General features: G+C 43.2%; 1 protein-coding gene and 1 long non-coding RNA gene across 4 annotated transcripts in view; one reads left to right on the forward strand and one right to left on the reverse strand.

Moving 5' to 3' along the window:
- Nucleotides 1-24,018, forward strand: part of LOC121287987 — a 31,551-nt gene extending 7,533 nt beyond the window's left edge. The window contains exon 3 of the long non-coding RNA XR_005945287.1: nucleotides 23,967-24,018. This is a non-coding gene — a long non-coding RNA (uncharacterized LOC121287987). The remainder of the gene's footprint in view (nucleotides 1-23,966) is intronic.
- Nucleotides 1-24,734, reverse strand: part of agrn (agrin) — a 478,028-nt gene that overhangs the window by 5,047 nt on the left and 448,247 nt on the right. For all 3 annotated transcript variants that reach the window (XM_041206167.1, XM_041206169.1, XM_041206168.1), the window contains 3 exons: nucleotides 21,277-21,393; nucleotides 19,248-19,437; nucleotides 16,000-16,087 (listed from right to left, as the gene is read on the reverse strand). In XM_041206167.1, coding sequence (XP_041062101.1) covers nucleotides 16,000-16,087; nucleotides 19,248-19,437; nucleotides 21,277-21,393 — 395 coding nt within the window. The remainder of the gene's footprint in view (nucleotides 1-15,999; nucleotides 16,088-19,247; nucleotides 19,438-21,276; nucleotides 21,394-24,734) is intronic.

Consider the following 24,734-nt stretch of genomic DNA (forward strand, 5'->3'; position numbering starts at 1 on the left):
ACAATTGGCAAAGGTTCGTGACAACTTAGCTCCCGAAACAAATTAAGAAAAATATCTAAGAAATGACAAAAATAGACTTTCCTTAATATTCCCGCGTACTTTCCCTAATCTTACTGCTGCCTAGCAATCGAAGATACCTGGTTCAAGTACTTGCTATCCCGAATATCAGAATGGCAGGAAATGGAATGCCTTACAAACCCAAAATATTTATATAAAATGCCCATCTGTTTTAACTGGGTGTTTACTCAGCCATTGGTTTCACCCGCTGGAAAACGCAACAGGGTGTAAAAATGGGCAGAGCTCTGTCAAACTGGGGTTTCTGCTGCTGACCATTTGAATACAGTTTGTTTTCCCGGTGGTATTCGTCAGAAAATTGCAGGCCAGGCTAGTGAATGTAAGAGGGTTAATAGACCACACTGGTTACTTGCAGTGTCAGGCACAGCATCCAGAGATACAGAACATTTAAAAACCAAATAGCTTCAAATACACCATCAGCAGGCCTTTAGGTTAAAGAAACCGAGAGCAAACAGCTGTACAGTCTGACAAAACTATAAGTATTGGAGCTTGACTTGGGTTTAAATATCATAGATTCAAATCTACACCAAATAAGTGTTTATACAGGATTCCCAGTAATCTGATTTTAAGATCCATGCCAATGTTCACCGTTTAGAATTACAGTGTCATCGAAAGATATAAGCAATGAAGACTCTACTGAAAGCTACAGCATGCTTTGGGGTCAACGAGCCAGGGAGACGTGCATCCTGTTTGACTGTTTGGGGAAGTTTACTAATCCAGGCGGCATCAGGCTGCAAGCTGGTTTACTTGACTATAAAATCAGGCCTAAAAGCTGGCTTTCATCCAATTAAATCCATTTTTGGGATTATCGTTGCTCCTGAGCAGGGAGGCAGAGAATAAGTATTTGAAGTTTCAAAAAAACTACGTGGGAAGAGTTAAAATGGATAGAGTAGACTACAATATATGTTAGATGGAGGTAGGAAGAGAGACAGACGAATGTTGGCTTGGAATGGTGATTACAGCTGACATTAACAGCTTCGAGAAGGGGTTCTACAGACATATGGCAGAATCTTCCGGCCCTGCCCACCGCCGCGATAGTGTGGTCCCACCGAGAGTCAATGGACTTTTGGTTGGTCTGCCGCATCCTCAGTGATGGGTCCCAGCATGGCAGGGCCAGAAAATCCCAGCCACAAGGGAGGATATCGATTGAGGGATGCAGGTAGTGAACTGTGCATTGTTTCTGGATTTGGGGACGGTCAGGTTGATGGGAATGGTCTATCCTAACACTACATGGCCTGTGTTTCTCATAAGGAACAAAATATTGAGAGAGATAAGAGCAGGCAGAGGAGAGGAGACTGGGGAAAGCACAATCGATGACACAGAATAGTCTACCAGAAACAGCAGAGGAAGCAGAATATGTAAATAGTTATGAAAAGGGAAGTGGACAATTATATCAAGGAAAATATGAAATGTATCAGGAACGAGTTGGCACAAGTTGAATGGGCCAAATTATCTCCTTTTGTGCTGTAAGCCGCTATAATTATAAAATGCACTGTGGCCTTGTAATCATTTCTGTTTTGTGAAGTCCAGTGTCTCGAGGCATTAACTAAAACAAAACAGTATTTTAATCACCTGTACGCAGTAGCTTGCTGCATCACCCGAGTGTTTTTAATTAATGCAGACAAATGTATAAATGTTGCTTTCTTTTTCCTTTTGCGGTTTGTGATTGGGGGTGTGGGGAGGAAGCAGAAGAGCTTTCACTCTGACCAAAAAAGAAGAAATTGCACTTACTTAGCACCTTTCACCTCCCCTAAAACATCCCCGATGCTTCATGGCCGTTGTAATGCTTTTGAAGTGTAACCACTGTTGTCAGGTCAGCAAAGCATTTAGTTGGGCAAATCTTGCTTATTGTTTAACCGCGTGACAGATTCTTAACCCTGGGGAGTAACGGTGTGACTATCTTAAGTGAATTCACTGAATAGTATAGATTTATATATCCAAATCAGATAAGCTGGAAAATCCAATTGTGCAGCAAATTCAAGTTAGCTCTCATTTTCTTTTTAATTAGACCAAGACATTGTGATGAAAGCCACCACACACAAGAGAACATCCACAGACAAGAGCAGTGAATATAAGCATGGTGAAGACTCACCTTTGATCTGAAGGATAGTCCATGAATTCAGGACTTAGGGGGGCAGAAAGAAAAATGCATGCATGCAGTAAGTAGCAGTGAAGATTGTTTAATTGCTGAATCATTAAGGGAAAGCTATAGAGCACAATCTGTAAAAAGCCAAGTTTTACCTAAGTTAACCAATACATGTAAACTCTAAATTAAAAATCAGAAACACCAAGATTGGAAATAGTGGAACTTATTTCTTAAGTCAGCACACTTAAGATAGAAAGTCGATCTTAATTCTACAAACCAAAGGTAAAATTCAGGAAATTCTAATGTAGATATGAAAGATAAAGCTTAAGATAATTGACAGTAAAGTGTTGGAGCAGCAACATGGTGCACTGTTGATTGGATACATGGTTCATTTGGCCCCCACACATCAACAATAGAGTGCTCACAATAGCAATAAAGGATGTAAGGCCAACTGTCAACCTCTCTCAGCTACAGACGGTATTTGATACAAGTAGACACATGGAAGGAAAAAGAGAGCTAAGGGAGGGAAAGGAAATTTATTGTCAAGTTTAAAAAAAAGGGCACAAAAAAAACTCCTGAAAGAAGTTGAACTATCATTCAAGTTCCAGCCCAGTTTCATCCCCTGAATTGCCAATTTTCTGACCTCTCTCCTAAAATGTGTAAGCAGGAAGGGGATAGCAGAAATAGTAGTGCAAAGATCAACAAAACTGAATACAAGGTAGCCTTCTCCAATAGCTCAGTGCTGAGCTAGCTGAGCTGACATGGCTGAGGCCATAGAATCTACAATTGGCCTTGAGTTCCCTGTACTGAAGGTGGACTGGGAGTTTAAAATAGCCAAGCCTGCTGCCCTTGATCACTTTTCAATGACCCCAGTTGTAAGCAAGGGTAGAATCGAGCATTGTCCTGTGACCTCCCCAGCCAAGCAGCCCGCCAACTCTCTGGACTGAGACATGAAAAATCCGTGAACTGTTCCAAAGCACATGGGACTAACATGGAGAAAATTAGTGGGAGGGAAAAGAATTAAGTATTAGAGTAACCATAACTGAAGACCATAATAATATTTCTCAATCAAAAATCTCAGCCAGTTTTAGCTAAAATAAGTAGCAACATCTATACTGCTACATATGTATGTTTTGTCAAAAATAAAGGTAAAAATGAAATCCTGACTGATCACAATTGCTTCTTAAATGTATCGTCTGAGGCAGCACAATATATCACTTCAATATGTAATATCAATATTTAATGATATATCTGAGCAGATTTTCAGTATTATGTGGAAAGTCACTGACAAAGCACATACATGATATATAATTAAACAACATTCATAGGGTAGTGGTAGGAGTGGACTTCTCAGCTGATCAAGTTGAAGGGTGAGGGTGATGGAAAAATGGAGCACTCTTCATTCTTAGACTTAGTGATGGCATCAAGCTCTCCCAGGATAGACAGATAGTAACGGTTATGCAACACGGGTTTAACTCGGTCTGCACAAGGAAATAGATGCTTACCTCAAAAGCAAAGTTTTATTACATGGATTTCTGTTGCGAATTGCTGAGTATAATCTATTGTGAAGGTGAAGGTGGGCAATCATGCATCACTGATTTAAAAAAAAAAATTCTCAGGGATATGGCCATCCATTTATTCTTCCTCCCAAATTGCCCTTGAGAAGGCGTTGGTGGGGCTTCTTCTTGAATCACTGAAGTCTGTGAAGTGAAAGTACTCCCATGATGCTATTAAGTACGGAGGTCGAGGATTTTGATGCAGTGACGATAAAGGACATAAAGGGCTGATTCTTCTGAGGGGTGGAAATCACCGGATTGCCACTTGCTCCCATTTTTTTTTTGTACAGCGCCAGAGCTCCGTATCTCTCGCCTGAACTTCCAAACCAGCCCTTTTCAGAAATGTGGAATGCATCTGTTCTCGGAGTCCTTCTTTGTAGGACAGGATCAGTGGTGGAAGCCAAATCACACCCCCCTTTATCCGGCACTAACTGTCATATTTTGTTAAGTCTTCATCCACTAACACAGTTAAAAACTTTTGGACAGTTAAATAGCATTTTACTGCGTTATTGGATGAGTCTGAGTGAGCTAAGTGCGTGCATAGGGTGGTAGGATGCCAGCTGGATAGGGTGGCAGGGTGTGTAGGGTGCCAGCTGGGTAGGGTGGCAGGGTGGTAAGGTCGGGTTGGTTGGGATGGGTGGGGGGGTTGGGGAGCGGGTTAGTTGGGAGTTGGAGGGTCGGAGGTTGAGGCGGTCAGAGGATCGGATCCGGAGTCGGAGCATCTGGCGTGGAGTTGGAGGGTCAATGGGGGGAGACGTCAGTGGGGAGCTGGGGTGGCAGGGTTGGTCAGTTGTATAGTTACCATGAGTTAGAAATTGTTTTCTCCAGTCCAACAAAGCTGCTTATACCACTGCTTCAGCCAGATCAAAAAAATCACCATTGTGCGTTTCCACTGATTGCACTCATTTGCAGGCTTTTGAATAAATTCTTAAAATTAAGCCTTCTTTAGACACAAGGACAACTTAATTTACTAAGAAACCGACCACGAAACTAACAAATGTTTCTGTATAATTATTTAAAGTTATCTCCAGTTATCTAAAATTGGGTTACTAACAGGTGGTGGACTTAAGAGACTCTAATTAAAATTGTTTATTTTTATGATAAACCCATTTTTAGCTTTCTTAATAAAATGGCACTAGGTCTCCATTCTTAAATACATGAAGGCATATTTTATAATGCAAAAACAAGTCTAAAACGTTTCCCTATTGTGCTGGTTCATCAAAGATCTCTTGTTTGATTTTATGTTCTTTTTCGATGAAATGCTAATTATTTGAGCAGAAACGTGAGCAAAAATTTAATTCTAAAAACAAATGCAATTTGCGCCTGGTGGGGGGTCACTGATTGTGTCAAAGTGGAAATGCTTCTGCAGGATTTCCTCGTAAAATATATTAAACAAAATAGTGTCTTCAAAAGCCTGAATGCATGTCAAATTTGTGGTTAATGGGAAAAGAAATGCTCACTGTCAAATAAATGCTGCAACATTCATGCAGAATCTGGAGATCCCACTTTAGTTTGCTGCATTAATATCCTAATCAGATCAGACTTATGACTTGTTTCAGGTGCTCTCACGGGGACTTTGATGTCCATTGCCCTATAATATCATCCTGTCTAAGTATCTCCCTTGTTAAGGAGCAGTATGTGGATGATAAAGGTTAAGATTTTTCAAGAGGAAGAGTACATTTTAATTCTTTTCCCTTAGTTCTATATCTTATGAATATAAATGTGGAATTTCAAACCGGCTAATTATACAAAGCTCCATTTGCTCCTGTGTCTTGGAAGGAGCAAAATATTATTGTTCAATGTCAAGCATCTTTGCTCCTGCCTCTGCTCATTGAAGTCAAATGCTTCCAAGCAAGGTCAATATTGCACTAAAATGCTAGTATCCTAAAGCTTTTCTTAAATATTTTCCAGTCGCAGAACATATCCGCTTCCTATTCAACCCAAACCATCATAAGCTGATCAAGAAGTGTGAGGAATAAAGAGAGAGTATTGGAAAAAAAAAAGGAGGCCCATCCAAAATTGAAGACAAGAGCATATGAACCATTAGCCTGTCTTCCAGTTTCGAATGCTGATGGACCTACTGTGCATTTCCAACATTTTCTGTTTTTGTTTCAGAATTCCAACACTTGTATCTTTTTTTGTTTCATCCACAAGGATGTACAAGATTATGGAATTTTCATAATGACAGAGAGCCTCACTAGCATTAGGAAAACGGTGGCGGGATGCCTGAACCTGGAAGTCCTGTCCCGGAACTTGGCACCTACCATTTTCCCGGGGATGGGAGCATGGGGGAGGTGGGGGAGCTCTAATTTGAACATCTGTGGTTCATGAAGGCAATTGTACGTGTAAAAGTGCAGCTGCCTCAGGCTGATCAGGTATTTGCTGGTGTGATGTCCAAAACACAATTTGTGCACCTTAGACCTGGTAGAAGGAGGTCTAAAGCTGTCAGGGTTCTTTAGAGAGTTAGGATACCCTTCTGTTGAGGTAAGGTACCCTTTTGGATATGGTCTCAGGACACTGGGAAGGTCAGGTGACTTTTGGGTGAGTTAACATGCCCTTTTGGATTGTTAAAAGTAGACATGAATGTGCATATAAAGTGCATAAACTCATTGGAACCATCGAGGGAGCTGTCAAAAGGAACTGTCAAGCTGTTAAGGAATTTAAAACCATTGCCCTTTGTATATTTGAAAATGTTATCTGTAGTGCTAAAAAAAAATCAGTGTTTGCTATTTCACTCTGTTAACTGACATAGGCCTGAGGGTTATCATTACAGGATTAGTGCTGCATGACTGATTTCATAATCTTTCATTATTACAGTGGGGTGCCTGTCAGGTCACAGTTTGATTGACAGCCCCAAGTGGTTATAAACTATTTAAAGTGACTATGAATTCCAGTGCATGTTTCTTTATGCATGATTAAAGGAAGTTAAACGTAGTGAATGGGTTTTTATGATTTTTAAAAAAAAATACTTAATTCAACAAAAGACACTTGAGAACTTTACTTAATCTGAGCATGGGTCTTGAGATGTGCCCTGGTGGATACTGGGTTAGTTGGTATGGTAGGTATAAGGGCAAAGGGTGGTGGTTGAAAGCATGAGTTCGAAATATGCTGGCATTAGGGGCAATAAAGGGCCATGGGAGTGGGCAGAAGAGCATAGGTTGGCATGGATGGTATGAGAAGCCATGGGGTGGACAAAGGGGCATAGGTTGGCATGGAGGTTATGAGGGGGCCATAGGGTTGGTGGGGGCATGAGGTGGCATGAATGGGGCATGGGGAGTGTAGGGAGGGTTGAGGGGGTGTGAGGGGGTGAGGGCTGTTTTTTGCTTTGTTTCTTTTCATTGCTTTGACAAAGTGCCACTGTACCAAGGCAGCTCTCCCGGTCAGCCCGCCTCTGCACTCTTTCCCGGGTCACCCACCTCGATTCCCATAAAACCTGGCCCTCCCGGAATGGAAATCTGAACTTCCAGAGCACCTTGTCCCGAGTCTGAGATCCCGACTCCAGAGCAAAAATTCTGAAAAATGACTGAGAATTTAACAGCCCTCTGGAGGTGAGTACCATGGTGCCGGAAGGCTTTGGGAGGGAAGACCATCATTTTCCCACTGCCAAGGGATAGTCCCAAAGGTGGGAATGGCAGGAGCTCAGCCACCTGCTGACCAAAGGCAGGCTGCCATTTAGTCCAGTTAACTGGACAACTGATGCCCATTGGAATGGGGAAACAGCCAGGTGCCTCGAGTCGGATTCTCAGTGGCTTTCCGGTAGGTGGTGGGGGGAGCCTTCATTCCTGAAGGCTCCCTGTCCCACAGAGAGACCCCGTCCCACAGAGAGACCCCGTGGCTTGTTTGTTCCCATGCTGCCAACGCCGCTGCTGAAGGGTTCGCCCCCTCTGATCGTGCCTATCTGGCCCTGGCACATAAAATTATTTCTTGTCTGTCCTCTGAGGGTGCCTCAACCTGGAGGTTCCCTCCCCTGCTTCCCACAGTGACCACCTCTATCGATGGTGCTGGCAAGGCAGCCCAACACTAGGCCTTCTGACTGATCAGGTAGCTTGGAGACGCAGTCCGCCAGCCATCTTAACTGGACAGTGGACCCAGCAGTGGCCTCTCAATTGGCTGCTGCCGGTAAAAGCCCCCACTCAGCCTTGGGATACGCATTTGATTCTGGCAGTGGGATCCACAGCGTGCCGGTTAAATTCCTGTCCATGTTTTAAATGAAACTTATGACATCAGTGAAAAGCCCACTAAAAAGGGAAACAACTTACACCATACAAAAAGCAATAAAAATGCATATTGAGGATTGTACCCAGTTGCAGATACTTATTAGTGCTTTGGCACCAAAATAGTGCAAAGAAATTTCACTTAAGCCAACGCCCTTTAACTTAATGCTCTTAATTCATCATATCAAATCATTCTTAGCATTAGCACTATCAGAGACAGACACATAAAGCCAGATTTTTGCTACTCAGGTGGAGAGTTTGAGTCGGGAAATTTCCTGACTTGAGCTCTCTGCCTCAGTAGCAAAACAGACCCGCCTTGGTTTAAAGGGACCTATTAGAACCAATTTCCACTCTGGGGCAGTGGTGTTGGGATTGAGTTAAGCCTGTTGACTGCTGAAGCAGATCATAGGCAGTCATGGGGGTGACCGAGTGCCGAGGTGGGCTGGTTATAAGTTCCGTCTCGGTTCTCTGGGACTTCATCCCAATTGTTTAAGCCCTCCGGGCTTTACTCCTCACATCTCCATGGCCTCTCATACACCCATAGCATCTCCACGCCAACTCATTCCCACCAGCCAAGTCCCGAATACCCCATGCCACCTTCATGCCCAATCATGTGGCCTCACCCCCCACATGCCACTTCCATAGCCGCTCACACAGTATCCAGCATGGACAGACCTCAGCAACTATGTGGAGATGAAAACAGTACTTCTAGCAATCTAATACAGCTCTCACTCATACATATAGAAACACAGCACTTAAGGAGCAGAAGTAGGCCATTTAGGCCTTCAAGCCTGCTCCACCATGTGATAAGATCACAGCTGATCTGACTGTGGTCTCAACTCCACTTTCATGTTTGCCCCCGATAAGCCTTGACTCTCTTGTTTATTAAAAATCTCTCTATAGGAGCCTAGGACTTAGGAGCAGGTGTAAATTCAGCCTACTTGATAGTGAAAAGAAACTCCCATTCAAGAAACCCATTCAAAGCTTTTCAATCTTCTCAAGTGGTTAATCTCTGAGAAAAACAAACAAACTTCCATTTAGACCCTACATCAAAGCCAGCTAACTTGTTAATAGCATCTTTAAACTGTCAAACTGTGAACTTAGAACCCCTGCTGAGATAATTGTAGCTTTTGAAGCTTAGCCAAGCATTCGAAATGATATAATGATAGCCCTTAGGGAAATGTTAACAAAGACCTCTATTGAAACTGCATGACCAGATGGTAATGTTATTTTTCTAATTTACACCAGATGGCCTGTCAATCAAAGCAGTGCAGCAGAGGTTTTTTTTAAACTCTCACTGACAGCTGAAGGGTTTTTTTTTTTCCTGCTTAAAGAGCTGGGGATTTAAAAAAAACTTCAGTTCATAACACTTAACAATATACCTTATCTGCCCTTCAAGAGCATTTACATCTACTCCATCAATTCGTGACTCCCACATTGCAGGTTAAAGCCATAGCAACATCTGAAGTGGGGTCTGTTTGAACTCAGCACTAAGTTCAAATGACCCTGCTGAGTTTGGGTTTCCCTCCTGTGTAAGTCACGCCCTGCCCCCTTCTGGCAAAAATCAGATCTGTCAGAAATAGAAGCTGGGCTTCCGCATCCAGGTACCGCCCGCCATTTTTGACGGTCTGGGAATCCAGCCTATCAACACAACCCTTGCACTCCAGTATGAAGCACTCTCCAGATACAATTTAATTGTGCAACACAAAATCTATAACCACATTGCTGAATGTTTTTCACAGTGCCATGGATGGTATCCGAAAATTTCACCCACCCACCAATGGAATTTACAAAAAGAACATTCCACTATTAAGCCAGCACTGACGGGAGAATCTTTTGGATGCCATTCAGGTAGCAGTCTAAACACACTGAGTGCCTGCCGTTGGTACAAATGGCATGGTGAACTATTAGTTCCAAAATGCCTTCGAGCCTTGGTGTAAAACTTCCTGTCTCCCCACAAATAAAAATTGTTGGCCCAGGATCAACGAGAAGTATTTTTAGTTCATTTGAATTCTTGCAATGCAAGTCTTTTTCTATGTTGCTTCACCCACTGTTTGCTGTAGCTGTTTTCAACACAGCCTCCATCAGGTGGCATTGCATTTATTTTCTGTAGACAGCTTAATTTTTTTTCTGATCATTATCAATATTTACGTGCACACTCTTTAGTAGTTTTACAGCCTTTGAATCAAAGTCGCACAAGTAGTTGTCGAAAACAATTCATAATTCTGTGAAGATTCTCCCTGACAATGAACACCGTCCTTGCAGTAAAAGGATGGGACCATGCCCAAATAAAATAAAGAGAAACAAAAAAAGGCAGGGAAGGCCATATGCATGCAGGTTGGACAACTTCTGTTAAAAAAAGGTAATTTAACAATTCAGGTGTACGCCCTTCACCAGAGCTGTTCTAACAAAGAATATACACCTGAAACATTAGCTTGTCATCTCTCTTTACACTATCTGACTGACCTGTCATCTATTTGCAGCAGAGAAGGGGATGTGGTGACACAGTGATATTGTCGCTGGACTAGACTCAAGGTAATGCTCTGGGGACTTGGGTTTGAATCCGACCACAGCAGATGGTGGAATTTCATGAAACTATTCGCAATTGTCGTAAAGACCCATCTGGTTCACTAAAGTCCTTTAGGGAAGGAAATCTGCTGTCCTTACCTGGTCTGGCCTACATGTGACTCCAGACCCACAGCAATGTGGTTGACTCTCAAATGCCCTCTGAACAAGGGCAATTAGGGATGGGCAATAAATGCTGGCCCAGCCAGGGACACCAACATTCCATGAACGAATAAAAAAAAGATCACCTGGCATCCAAACTCTACAATAAAGCATTTTCTATTTCCTACTAGTTAACTGACTAGTTAACTCCAGATAAATGAATAACTAATGACAAATTTAAATGATTCTCCAGTACATGTGCTCATGTGAAAAAAACATATGCTTGGTGGAAAAGTAATTTGTCAGTCCTGGTGGGGAGATGTTACAGAATTTCTGCCTATTGAGTTGAAAAGTGTCCATGTAACTCAAGCTCATTTTCAAACACAATTCAATGCTGAATGACAGGAGGTTATTTACACAGTATCATTTACTGAGGTGCACACTTAGAGTATAAATAGCATCATAATGGGTGAGAGCTGAAGGAGATTTTTAAAGTATTTAATTGAATTTTCTTGAAAGAAGTAACAAAAGAAAGCCTCGTCTGTAAGGAAACACTCAACCACTTTGTTCCTGATGCCACTAGAATTGAAACTACTTCTAAAGAACGATTCTGATTTTTAGAAACATTACAAATCAAGAGTTTCTCCCACCCCCAGCACCTAGTTCAGCAAGAGAATAAAGCCCCAATTTCAGATTGGGGTGTGAGGTACCTGTGCAAGGGCTGGGGTATCAGGAAATGCCCAGGATGCTGCCAATGGCCATTTTAACTCCTGGGCTTCATTACTATGTTGTAGCACAGAAGCCTATTCTATCCTGGCAAGAATGACAAGGTGGTCAGCAGGCTAGAGCAGGATTGTGCACAACAGGACAGAATTGTTCTCAGTATAAGGTAAGTGGTGATGTTGGGAGCGGCGAGATTCCAAATTGATCAAGATCAGGGGAGCAGAGGGAGGCCCAAGGTTTCCTCTTTGGGGCTGGGGGAGCACAAAGTTAATGATAATATTGCTCCACAATAAAATTGTAAAAAAAAATGTTTTAAAGATTTTTGACTAGGTACCAGCCCTCAGGTTTTGCTGGTGGGTGTTAAATGTTATGTTAGTTGCGTTGTAAAGATTAAGGATAAACAGGTGGAGAGTACTGATTAATTAAGTGTCTTGAGCACATAGTTGGTCATTAGTTAATATGTGCATTTGGTTTTAATTTGCTCAAAAGAGTACAAAAAGGGACTGCTGGGACACCGGGTGTTGGTAGGTAGGAGGCAGAAATATGTAATGCTGCATTCTGCGAATAAACCTACCATCAAGAAAAGGATCTGTTTCTAGTTTCATACTTCATTATCATGCTTGGATCCATTTTATAGTGAGTCCAGCATTTTATGTGACTATCCACAGTCCCTTGTAAAAATCACATCAGGGTCCAAAAGAGTTCCTCAGGGTACTGTCCGAGGCTCAACCATCTTCAGCTGCTCCATCAATGACCACCTTTCCATCATCAGGTCAAAAGTAGGGATGCTCGCTGATGATTGCACAATGTTCAGCACCTTTCGCGACTCCTCAGATACTGAAGCAGTCCATGTCCAAATGCAGCAAGACCTGGGCAATATCTAGGTTTGGGCTGACAAGTGGCAAGTAACATTCACGCCACACAAGTGCCAGGCAATGGCCATCTCCAACAAGAGAGACTCTAACCACTGCCCCCTGATGTACAATGGCATTAACATCACTGAATCCCCCACTATCAACATCCTGGGGTTGCCATTGATCAGAAGCTGAACTGGACTAGCCATGTAAATACTGTGGCTACAAGAGCAGGTCAGAGGCTAGGAATCCTGCAGCGAGTAATTCACCTCCTAACTTCCCAAAGCCTGTCCACCAACTGCAAGATACAAGTCAGGAGTGTGATGGAATACTCCCCACTTGTCTGGATGAGTGCAGTTCCCACAACACTCAAGAAGCTTGACACCATTTAGGTCAAAGCAGCCTGCTTGTTTGGCACCCCACCCACAATTATTCACTCCCTCCAGCATTGAAACATAGTGGCAGCAGTGTGTACCATCTACAAGATGTACTGCAGAAACTCACCAAGGTTCCTTAGACAGCACCTTCCAAACCTACGACTACTACCATCTAGAAGGAAGGGCAGCAGACACATGGGAACACCACCACCTGGAAGTTCCTCTCCAAGCCACTCACTATTCTGACTTGGAAATATATCATCATTCCTCCACTGTCGCTGGGTCAAAATCCTGGAACTGCAGGGGTTCAAGAAGATGGCTCACCACCACCTTCTCAAGGGCAGTTAGGGATGGGGCAATAAATGGTCCAGTCAGCGATGCCCACATCCCATGAATGAATTTTTTGAAAAAGATGCGTTAGACCCCAATATGTGGCGGGTGGGCCCAAAGCCACTGGAAACCTGGCAGCTAAAATGGCAGTGGGCGCAAGCGTGATGGGAAACCATCTACCTGCCATTTTAACCACTCACCCCGCCCCGGTGCAGCTGGGTGGACAGGGATGAAATCGTCCCCCATTTGTTTTATTCACTGTTAAAAAAGCATATTTAAGAAAAGCTTCTTTGGGCGGAATTTTGCGTCCTGTGGGCCGACCTGAATGGGCGTAAAATAGTGTGCGATGATGTCGGGCGAGCGTCCCAACATCATCGCACGCACGCTCGCTCGCGCGATATTTCGGTCGGCCAGCACGTAGCAGAGTCAGCAGCGCGCCCGCCGACAACTGCGAGGCCCAGTAAGGCCGATAAATATTAATTAAGAGAGATTTTTCACTGCCCGTCCAACCTTATGGTCAGCGGGCGGGTGAATCGGCCAGGCAGTCTTTGCACTTTTGAGGAAACCTCATCCAGGGGCGGGATGAAGTTTCCGACGTTAATTTAAAAAAAAAATGTTTTGACATGATTTTTATTATGCATAGGTTTATGTGGAGACATTTTTTCAGATTTCCCAAATCTTTACTTTTGATTTAAAAATTCTCCCTGGGGCAGCTCTCCGCCTTCAGGGAACTTTCATTCCGTGCTCCCCACCACCCGTGCCTGCGCTGACTTCAGCGCTCGCCCTCTCTCCCTCCCTCCTCCAACCCGGCAGCGCCGAGTTTTTCAGCGTGCCTTTCACGCTAACTGGCCAGCCTGCGTGAAATCGCGATCGGGGGGGGGGAGTGGGGGCCGAACGCAGACAGCAGACCGTCTACCAGCCGCTCCCGACCCGAAAATCCTGCCCTTTGAGTTTTTATACAAAGATGCACGTGCCTGTTGAAAGAGAGATATTCAGTTACAATATATTCAGGTTGCACAAGCAATGAGCATAGTTTTGTTTAAAATAATGATCTTCAGATACACAGGCTGTGGTAAGGAAACTTTCCTCCCATGCTACTTAAAGGCTAATGATTCCAACCTCGCTGCCTTGTGGTGCAAGAGGAATGGAATCATGAGGTGTTTTGCAGCATCAGTGGACACAGTCGACTGCCTTGGCACAGGGCATATCCTTTACAAGTGTGCATGCTGACCAGACCACTGAGCCCTGGGATATGGATACAGCTAAACCTTCCCTATGTAATCATCGAAAAAGTCACCCAAAACTGTATGTGTGCATTCCCCCAGCAGCTGAGCCTCAAAATATTGCTGGAGAGGCAGGACTGGAGGGGGTTGGGGGGGAGGTGGGGGCTGATTACAGGCTAGTCCTCCACTTGTGTTGGTGCACAGTGTCAAAATTTGATAGGAGAAATATACTTTAATATAAAATTAGGGCATTTGAACTAATGAGCAGGAAACTCTTATTCTTGCTACGTAATTATAAAAACAAGCAAATGGAGATCAAAGATTATGGGGGGGGGGGGGCGCGGAGAAAGAGGAGGAATTAATACTATGGCAACACAAGAAGTATTTTATTTTAAGCCATAAGATACAGGTTGTGTTTCCAGCACTGCCTCACATTCACTAGTTTTAAGTCTCCAGAAAACAACCCAGGAGATTCAGAGATCTCTGCATAGTCTTTGAAGATATCTGCCTGCAATGACTAGGAGCTATTTAACATCTTCTGTTTAAGATGGTTTGATTTAGTGTAAGGCCTGCACTACTGGTTTCTAACACCCAAACCTTGTGTGGCTGGATGTTTGCTGTTAGGTTGCATGAGATTTGTGCGGCAGATGTCAGTCCCCCGTGATGCAATACAAAAACAACTTTAACTATACATAAATTGCTGGGGAAGAGAAAAACATAAGAAAAGCACACATTGGGAAATCGTAAAGGATGAAAAGTAAATAGCATCGCAGCTGAGAAATCTCCGACATGCCTGAGGTACAGTGGCTTCTGTTTATATTGCACAAGCCACCACTCCCAAAACATGCTTTTTACATACATGCCATCTCCTTGCATGTTTTGAGATTATGGTCATGTAAACATCATGAGGAGAGGGAGAGCATATGAATGAGTTCAGTATCTGGACATTGTACTTACTCTGGGATCTCATTTGCAAGATGGCTTGAGAGTAGAGAAAACAAGGACATACATAAGAGACAGAACAAACACGACACAATGATAAAACTGGGACAAGCACAAGTCACTTATTGAAGGAGAATTTCCAACAACCAGATAAAACAAAGGGAAAGCAAGGAGAGTTTTTTGGTAATATAAATCTGCTTCATGTTTGGATTTCTGTATATCAGTATACTTAAAGTGACACACAATACACTTCAGAATTAAAGCAATTCAAAAATCAAGAGCCAGACTGGATGTTTTTAAGGTGGATCTTGGCCTCCCTAACCTTACTTAACCTGGACTGACATTTGAACCCTCCTCATTTTCAGTGCATGAGTTCTGTCAAATCTTGAGGGGGCTTCAGAATTGCAGCTGTCTTTCAGGGTGAACATCACCTTGCAGTAATTGTTCTCTATATTTGCTGGTCAGAATGGGACCTTGAAAAGGAAGCAAAGCCCTCATTCCCCAAAGCAGGAATTTCCAGCAAAAGCAGCTTAACCCATGTGATACGAAAACCAGAACTCATACAGGAACCATCCACTGAGTGTCGATGCTTTCAGGTGATGTACAAATTGGGACCAAGACAGCCCCAAGGTCGTACGTGTGCTGAAAAACACACATCCTAGTTTTGGTTTTTTTTTTGCCCTGTTGTTGTTCTCACAACGTTAAAGAAGTGTGTTGACAAAACGGCGGGAAATATTGATGGCCAAGTTAATCAAAAACATCTCAATGTACGTCAGTGGTATTAAAGCAGAGGCTGAAGAAAAGGTGTTGCTGTTCATTTGCTGAGGTGGTGAATGGTGCAAAGTGCCTCAAAGTTGGGGAGAAAATAAATTTCAAGCCAATTAGGTCTTTGATTATGTCAAGTACTGAACATTGGACCAGCAGTCACTCATATGTGAGAAACACGACATACCTCCTTGTTACTGAATTGTGATATTCTATGAACGTCCGTCCATTAAAAGCTATAGATTCACTTTCACCTGCTGACTTCTCTTCAAGTGCTGTAGAAACAGGGAAAACAATATAGTACAATTACATTCAACCATTAATTTCATAATAAAATTAAATACATGGCATGCTATGAACGTCCCAACAGGGGCATTTGCAACATGTTTATTTTCAATTCTGAACAGAAAGGCATAGAATGTGAAATGTTACAACAGGCAGGTTTCAAGTCATATCTTTAAGTGGCTTATGATGCTATAACGTTTGCTTGCTGGCCTGTTTAGGTACAAATTGAAATCTCGTCCACTGGTATCCTTAGTAACAGGAGGCTGACAAATAAAGCAATGGAGCCTGAGCTTAAAATAATGATGGCTTAGCCTTGTCACTCTTGGACACATCTCAAACTAGCTTCCCTGCTTTGTTTGGGGGGGGGCTGGGGGGGGTGGGGTTTAGAGACAGCACAATGTTCAACAGGTTTCTTCAAAACGTGTTGGAGGGAATGAAATATGCAACCACTGCACCCAAACATGTCCACTTACATCAGTAATTCATCTCATGTCTGTCCTATAATTTTTATGGAACATCAATCACATCTGTTTTCAGGGATTCCCAAATGGTGAAGTCAGCCACTACACTGCCCAAAATGGGACTGACTCATACAAGGTAGGAAAGTCCCAGATCTGATTCCCACTCTGTATTGAGTTCATTGAGCTGGGTGACTGCACGGACACGAACTGATCACTTTGCAGTTGGTCTGGAGGACTGAGGTTGGGGAAGAGCAGGAGAGAATAAACCAGCGCCCCAACTGTCATGAGTTACCCGCTAAGGAATGTGTCCGAGTAGACTCGGGCTGTGGATATCAAGCAAACTGGTAATCCATCTCCCGTGTACAAACTATTGATAATGCAATGCCTGGCTTTACACAAAATGTCGCCATTTTGAGTGAAGTGTTGCAGGTAACTGACATCCCACCACAACCCATTACCTTAAGAAGAACAACAGAAACAGAAATGAAAACACACGGATTTCCTCCCGAATTTAAATTGTGAACTACAGTCTCTGATGGGTCTGGTAATGAGGGTTCCTCAGACTATGTGTTAATTAAGATTTTCCTTGGATAACATGGATTGAAGTACAAAAAAAACCCTGCTAATTATTTTGCTAACCATAGAATTAAAATAAACATAGGTGAGTTCTTAGATTTTCACAAAACCCAGTATTTACAATGATCCTGTAACTGTACATAATATGACAGATTACTCATTACATTTAAGAGCAAATCTGTGGTTATAAAGTACAGATAGCCTTCTATGGACAACATTCATTTATCGATATTAACAAGAGGCAACTCTGTTCCGATTATGGCCTGGTAAACTTATCCAGTGAATTGAGGAGACCAGGGGCGTCACAGCTTTGTTGTCTATGCCGAGTTAATTGATCTATACTTGAGCAGAGTCACCTGCAGCTCAGTTGGTAGCACACTTGCCTCCAAATCGCAAGGTTCTGGGTTCAAATCCCACTCCAGGACTTGAGCACAAAAGTGACACTCCACTGCAGCACTAAGGGAATACGGCACTGTCGGAAGAGCTGTCTTTCAGATAAGACTTTAGACCGAGGACTCATCTGCCTGTTGTGGAAGGATGTAAAAGGTCTACAGGCCATTTCCCCTGGTGTCCTGGTCAATGTTTATCCCTCAAGCAACATCACCAAAAACAGATTACCTGGTTTTGTTGTTTGTGGGAGCTTGCTGTTGTGTTCCCCCACAGTACGACTGTGACTGGGTGCACCCCTGCCGAGCTGTTGAAGGCTTATTAAGGCCATTTAAATAGTCATTAATTCAATTAGCTGAGCTGCCCGTCCAACCTTAAGGTCGGCGGGGGGCAGGCGAAGACCCCAGGCGGCCTTCGCATTTTTCATGGAACCTCATCCACGGGCGGGATGAGGTTTCATGAAGTGTTTTAAAAGTCAATAAAAATTTTAAAAATAATTCTTTCACGTGACCCAGCTCACGTGACAGTGTCACATGAGGGGACATGTTTTAAAAGTTTTTATTTCCCTTTATTTAAATTTACACACGTCAAACCAATTTCCAAGGCACCTCCATGCCTCAGGGAGATCTCTGTGATCTACCGTGCGCGTGTGCGACAGAGTGCACTCCCGGCTCAGGGAATCCCCCTCCCCGCCCACACAGGGAGAGCCCACCGCTTCCGGGCGAGTGTCACGCTGGCCCACCCACGTTAAATGGCGGCGCGTCCCTGATTGGGTTTGCACCCACCTTGCCTGCCTCCGGACAAACCCCTCCACGCCCCCCCCCCCTACCCCGCCCCTGACAGGGGGAGTGGGCGGGTTCCCGATCGGTGCCCCCAATTGGGGGCGCGCCGCCATTTTACATAGGTGGGCCAGTTAAGACCCGCCCAGTGTGACGCTCGCCCGGAAGCGCTGGGCGCTCCCTGTGCGGGCGGGGAGGGTGGGATTCTCTTAGCTGGGAGTGCACTCTTACGTGCATGCGCAAAGTGCTGCCTCAGGGAGATCAGTGTTACTTTTAAAAAGATGATAAATAATCAGAAAAATTTTTGCGGACATGTCCCTTCATGTGACACTGTCACGTGAGCTGGGACATGTCAATAACTTTTATTAAAAATGTATTTTAAATCCCTCACGAAACCTCAAGCTGCCCGTGGGTGAGGTTTCATGTTTTTTTTCTGAAGGCCGCCTGAGCTCTTTGCCTGCCCGCCAACCTTGAGGCTCCTTTAACGGTTTTAATTACTTTTCAATAGGCCTTAAAAGGCCTCTGATAGTTCGGCGGGCACACAGCCGGCTCGGATGTGTGCCCGCCGAGCTGAAAATCTAAATGAGGCGCAGTGATGTTGGGACCCCCGCCTGACGTCACCGCGCGTCATTTTACATGTCGGTGAGCGGGCCTGGCCCCCGCTTGCCAAAGGGAGAATTCGGCCCCAAGTCTTTCTTTCTCTCTGTAATTGACCTCAGCTTTCCCCAGAGGAAAATCAGCAAGTGTTCCCGCTTCTGATCACCGTAAAGTGACTCTAGTTGGAAATGTGCGAAAGTCAGTATTATGCCTTAGGCTGGTGACGGGCCTCTGCTAACCCCATCGAGAAGATTCACGGTGGAGTAAAGAGTCAGTGCCTTAACGGGGCAAACGACTGAGAAAAGAGGGGATAACTGCCACATTTTCACACAAAACACAGGTCACCCTACCTTTCTCACACTGTGATCCTGAAAACCCACGCTGGCACATGCAATCATATTCCCCGAGCCTTGGGCTGCAGATTCCAGCATTGAGGCATGGATTCCGCCTTGCTGTACAGGGGTGTGAGCGGTAATTGGAGATTTCCATGGCCTTTCTGATGTTTTCTTTTTTAAGGAGTGGAACAGATTTTATTGAAAGCTAGGAGCAAATGCAGAAGGGGGAAACAATTATAAAATGGCTACCACTTTTTAAACCGAAGAAAGAGGCAAAAAGCACTAATTTCGTAAAGTAGGCTAATGAGCTGTTTTGTTTCGATGAACTTAGTTCCAAAAATTCAAGCTTCTTTTTAAAACAACAAAGCTCAACCCATCAACTAAATAGACATCAAGGGCTGAATTTTCATTCAGGGTTCAGGAACCCAGCATGAGAGCTAATTTTGGGTCCTCACCCTGTATGACTTGATATGGAAACATCCAATGCTATTTTGAAATGGGGAACCAATTAAAGGCCAGGGAGCTGGCTCACCTTCCAATCAGGGATGGAGGGTGGACTCCCGCCACTGGAGGGCCAATGGGAGGCCCTCTAGCACTCATCCATTGGCTGAGGTGGGAATTGCCAACCTGACAATGGGGGGGCGTGGAGACAGAGAGAGAGAGAGAGGGAGAGAGAGAGAGAGGGAGGGGGAGAGAGAGAGGGAGGGGGAGAGAGAGAGAGGGAGAGGGAGGGGGAGAGAGAGAGAGAGGGAGAGAGAGGGGGAGAGGGAGGAGAAGGAGATGGAGAAGGCCAAGTATTTCTTTTCATTTTTAGAACAGCCATAGCTCCCTGGGCATGACCCTGGAAGGGCAACACCCCCAGTGGTTGGCCAGCAGCTGAAGCTGTGGCTTGCTGGCTGTTACTGGTACAGGAACAATTGCGAGACCCGCCCCCAACCCCTTTCCCGCCCTGAGCTGACCATGTTGGCCAGGGTTAATGCAGGCTGCCTGCATTGTCAACTGGAATTCCGAGTCGGCCCCTTGGTTAAATTAATTTGCGGATAATTATAGCTGCTCTCAGCTTGGCAGCACGTAGCCAGTCTGACCCAGAGCCAGCTTCTGAAAATGGTTCGGGTTGGAGTTGTGGCGGGGAACCAATACAATGGCACCAAATTGCGCTATGCACCCCCCCACCGCCCCCCCCCCACCCCCAAATCTGATCCACAGCCCAGCCTTCACTGAAAATTTGGCCCATGATACAATACTTTGGATAGGTGCAGGACTAAACCATTCAGTCCCTTGAACCCCTTCTGCCTGTATCATAATTCCAAGGATCTGCCTTGTTTCTATAATCCGTAATATCACAGCTTACCTAAAATCTATCAATCTCAGTTCTGAAATTTTCAGTGACTTTCAGTGGGACTGGAAGATCCTGGCTATGGCAATGGAATGCGGTTCATTTCTGTGAACTCCCGCTGTGCGGAATTCCCAATCACAGCCGTGTCCCCGGGCTGAATTACTGAGTAAGAAGCCAAGGCGCTCTAACCCCTCCCAGCATACTGCTCGGAGTGCCATTTTGAGGGTGTTGGGTGCCCACAAGACGTTGCCTTTTCTTTTTCCGGTGCAGACAGTGCACGAGTAGGAAAGTTTGGGGATATAATTTGGGGGAAATAAGGGTGTTTCTGTTCTTACAAAACAGAAAAACAAGGTGTGTTAAAGTAAGTGTTGTGCACTACAGGAAAAAAAAATGCAAGCTCTTGTTGCTACTGTGCCAACTCCTGGCTTTTACATTAATCAAGAAAAAAAACACTGCTTAACCTCAAAATTCAGAACGCGTAACAAAAATACAACTGAAACGCAATTAACAGAACATTCACGCAACAAATTAAAAACTGAGTAATGATCGACACAAATGCTGAGTAAATACAGGAATGATAAGATTAGCCTGCAATCCAGGAATAAGGATTTGAATCGAATTAACAGGAATAACTCATCGTTTTTAATAAGTTCTTCGTCCCCGATTCCTACTCGGGGTCAATTTAATAAATGTTCTAATTATACTTACCTTCTGAATTGCTCCATTAAATCCAGAGGTGATTGCAGCTGCACGGGCAAATTTATTGAAATCCGGTGCTCCGCCCACATACAAGGTCTCCTTGAGGTTCAGTGCTGTGTGTGGGGTCTTTGGATGAAGAACATCTTTATATTTAATTACATGATCTCGCCGAGATGTTATTTGTTTGAATAATTACACATCGAGCCAATAAGCCAAACATAGCACAATATTTCAACGAAAAGTCAGTCTGTTACTGTAACAATAAAGATTTCATTCTGATGGGGTTTTTTTGTGTTAGAGTTGAAGAAGCAGCATTGCTGCAATAGAATCATATACCAAGAGCTTTTCATTCCATAGTCACTGTTAATAATAGGCTAGGTTGACTGTTTTCAACATAGACTGACTTTAAGCTTCAGTGCAATAATTAACAATATAAATTTGTAACAATGGAGTAACACACTAGATAAGGTAAGGTATGGGGTGCGTGTTGCTAGGGGACTACACTTGGGCTGAAGAACTGACAAGTCATTCAGAACAAAGCCCAAATACAGTTCATGGAAAAAAAAGAAAGAATAACTGAACAAAATTCTTGGGTGAAATGGAATTGAAATACAGCTATTCCGGGTATGCAGCATTGTACCTGCTTCACACTATGCTCCTGAAGTCTGTTTCTGTTTACAAGTCAGCCATTTGTGTTTTTCTTTTAAAGGAGGAACTCTACTTATCACATTTCAGCACAAGTTTATGATGGATAAGGGAAATGCTTAGTTACTTCTAAATAACAGCTTTAAAAAGCTGTTTTTGAAATATCCTAACACCAAACTGCTCGCTTGTCAAAATGTTTATGAACATTGTGTGAGGTGAGGTGGTCTGCTGTTAGTCAGGGAGGCACTCATTCAGACCTTTTTCCTAAACCTGCCTTTCTGCCCTCCCCAAAAGCCAGTGTTAAAGACTCTCAAAAATACCAGCTAACAGCTGGCGTCCGTGTGTAAAATTCCGGATCAGATCACGCCAGTGACTTGTTCAAACTAGTATATATTTAAAATAGAGCCCCACACATGACAGGACAGGAGTCCAAATCGAAGTGTGCTTATTAATTAACACAAAAATATATGGATATTCTGGATTGTTTACCTTCTGTCCATCATCCAATTCTTAAGTTTCAGCTGTCAGGCATGGGCACTGGTTTCAGGGCAGAGGGGAGGCTCAGGAGTGCTCTAGTTTAATTTAAATGTCCCAGATAACAACTTTGGGCAGGCAGTATTTTTTTTTCACTATCACTGGGATCAATGTGTTACTAAACGGCAAACTTGGCCTTTGCAACTTCACTCAGAAAAAAACTGTGATCATTTGTGTTACTTCCTAGTGAATATTTTTTCAGCAACGGCAAATAAATCCCTTTCACAATCCCCCGTCAAATGCTGTGATCAACGAGTAACCAGGAACAGACCACGGGTAGCCATATGAGCTCATGTATGCCAAATGGGAATGCAAGACAGGATTAAAAATGTATGAGATGAATGAATAATGTCAAACAAATTCAGTAGAAGTCTCATGGGCACACACACACACACATACATACAACATAATGTCATGTTTCTCAAGTTAGTGGTGACCTTGCCTGTTTAAAATGATAAACATCAAAACAAAAACACCTTTAGTAAAGACTAGCACAGGCACTTCAGGTTTTAAATGTACAGAGCATTACTGCACATTTTTCTAAAGCTAGGTGAGGTCGGAAGAGCCAACTGGGCATTTTTAAAAAAAAACTAAGCTACTACTAATCATGCAAGTCACACTGGAATGCTAAAGATGGAATTATGTGTATTTCTAAAAGGTGCAACTTTTTGTTTTCCACACATCCTGAAACCCAACTTAATTTGTTGGATCTTCAAAAGGGGTAGCATTCTAATCAAAAATAAAAGACCACTGGAAATATGTGGCAGTACCATCAGTGGTAAAGGCGGAAAGCAACTGATGGGAAAACGAGGTCCTGTTTCTTTCTCTAATATCAGAACTCTAAGCAAGCCTTCAAGTGGGCTGATTGTGACTAACACTGCCTTCGTCGTAAAGAGCGTTCTTCCTGTCGCATTACTTTCTCTTGTCAAAATAATTTCTACATTTATTGAGGTCCTCATTCCATGAATTTGCTAATTTATTTGTATAATTAGAAGTTTTACTCAAAGACTGTTATGAAAGATCGGACTGGGGGTGACAATGTTAGCATTAAAGTTCACTATTTTCGGTTTGTACTAGTTTTGCTGTCGTTTTAAGAGAAAAGGATGGTTTCCGAGTGCATTTGTTGGGAATATTGTTAGAATGTAAACTAACAAAAAGATTTGGCAGGTATGTAACTTTTCATGGTTAGTGAGTGGCTGGTTAGCTGATAAAACAGAACACTGGCCATCAAGGCCAAGTTAAACATTGGTAAAAGCTTTTCTCTGGAATAGTCATCTAATTAGACCTAAAATTTGATTCTAGTGGCTGGTAAATCCTGGGCTCCCACCCTTGCTGGGAGACCAGATTATCAAGGTCAAAAAAGAAAAAAAAAATCAGTGAATAATGTACTTTCTTTTTCATATACAGAACTGATCTACAGTGTATTCTCCAGCATTTTTCTGTTTTATTTCAGACTCTCAGCAGTTGATTTTTTTCCTTTTACTCATGCAATAATATTCTGTATTTTTGTTTCACTTTAGCTAAAGCCGCACCTATTCTCTGACCCAAGGTAATTGAAAATTTACATCTCGGGGTTTTTTTTTTCCTGCTGTGAAGATGAATATAATGGTGGCAACTCCAATACAAGAACATGTGGACTTTGTGGCAACAGATTAAAACTTGCTGCAACAATCTCTCTGTAGTTGAGATGAATCGGCAATGTTAGTTTATAAAGATGTCGTCTAGAGGGTCAGATCATTAAACAAATGCATCTTGCATGGTGCTTACTGCAAAATTATAAAGGTGAAAATTGATGCTCTGATAATTAAATTACTTCTTTTTCCCTCTGTATGTTGCTTCATTGTTCATATCCTTATTTGTCTTTATTTGTCGGTTCTTAGGCCTTTTATTTTCCTTTTACTCCCCTTATTCTTGCTATTTTGGCTTGATATTTTATTTTTTCTTTACTCTATTTTAGTACTTTGTCCTTTTATGGTCCTGATTTCATTTTTCCTGTTTTCCCTTTAGAATAAATTGCTCTTAAACACTGTTCTTTTGTTCTATTGTAACTTGGAAACAGAGCAAATTTAGTTCTAGCTTCCTTGCTGCCTGTAGGGAACACGATACGATGACACTGAAATGGTCACAGTAGTGAAGGGTTAGAGCAGGGGTCAAGTGGAGGCAGTAGTCAGGGTCAGGGAATGTTCTGGACTGCCCATCAGCTGGGGCACCTGGTAACCGCAGAGGCACTGTGGTTGGAAACCCAAATGAGTTATTGCCTGTTTCCTTCCCCTAACCGGCAAAGTGTG

Source organism: Carcharodon carcharias, chromosome 15 (assembly GCF_017639515.1).
Source record: "Carcharodon carcharias isolate sCarCar2 chromosome 15, sCarCar2.pri, whole genome shotgun sequence".
NCBI lineage: Eukaryota > Metazoa > Chordata > Chondrichthyes > Lamniformes > Lamnidae > Carcharodon > Carcharodon carcharias.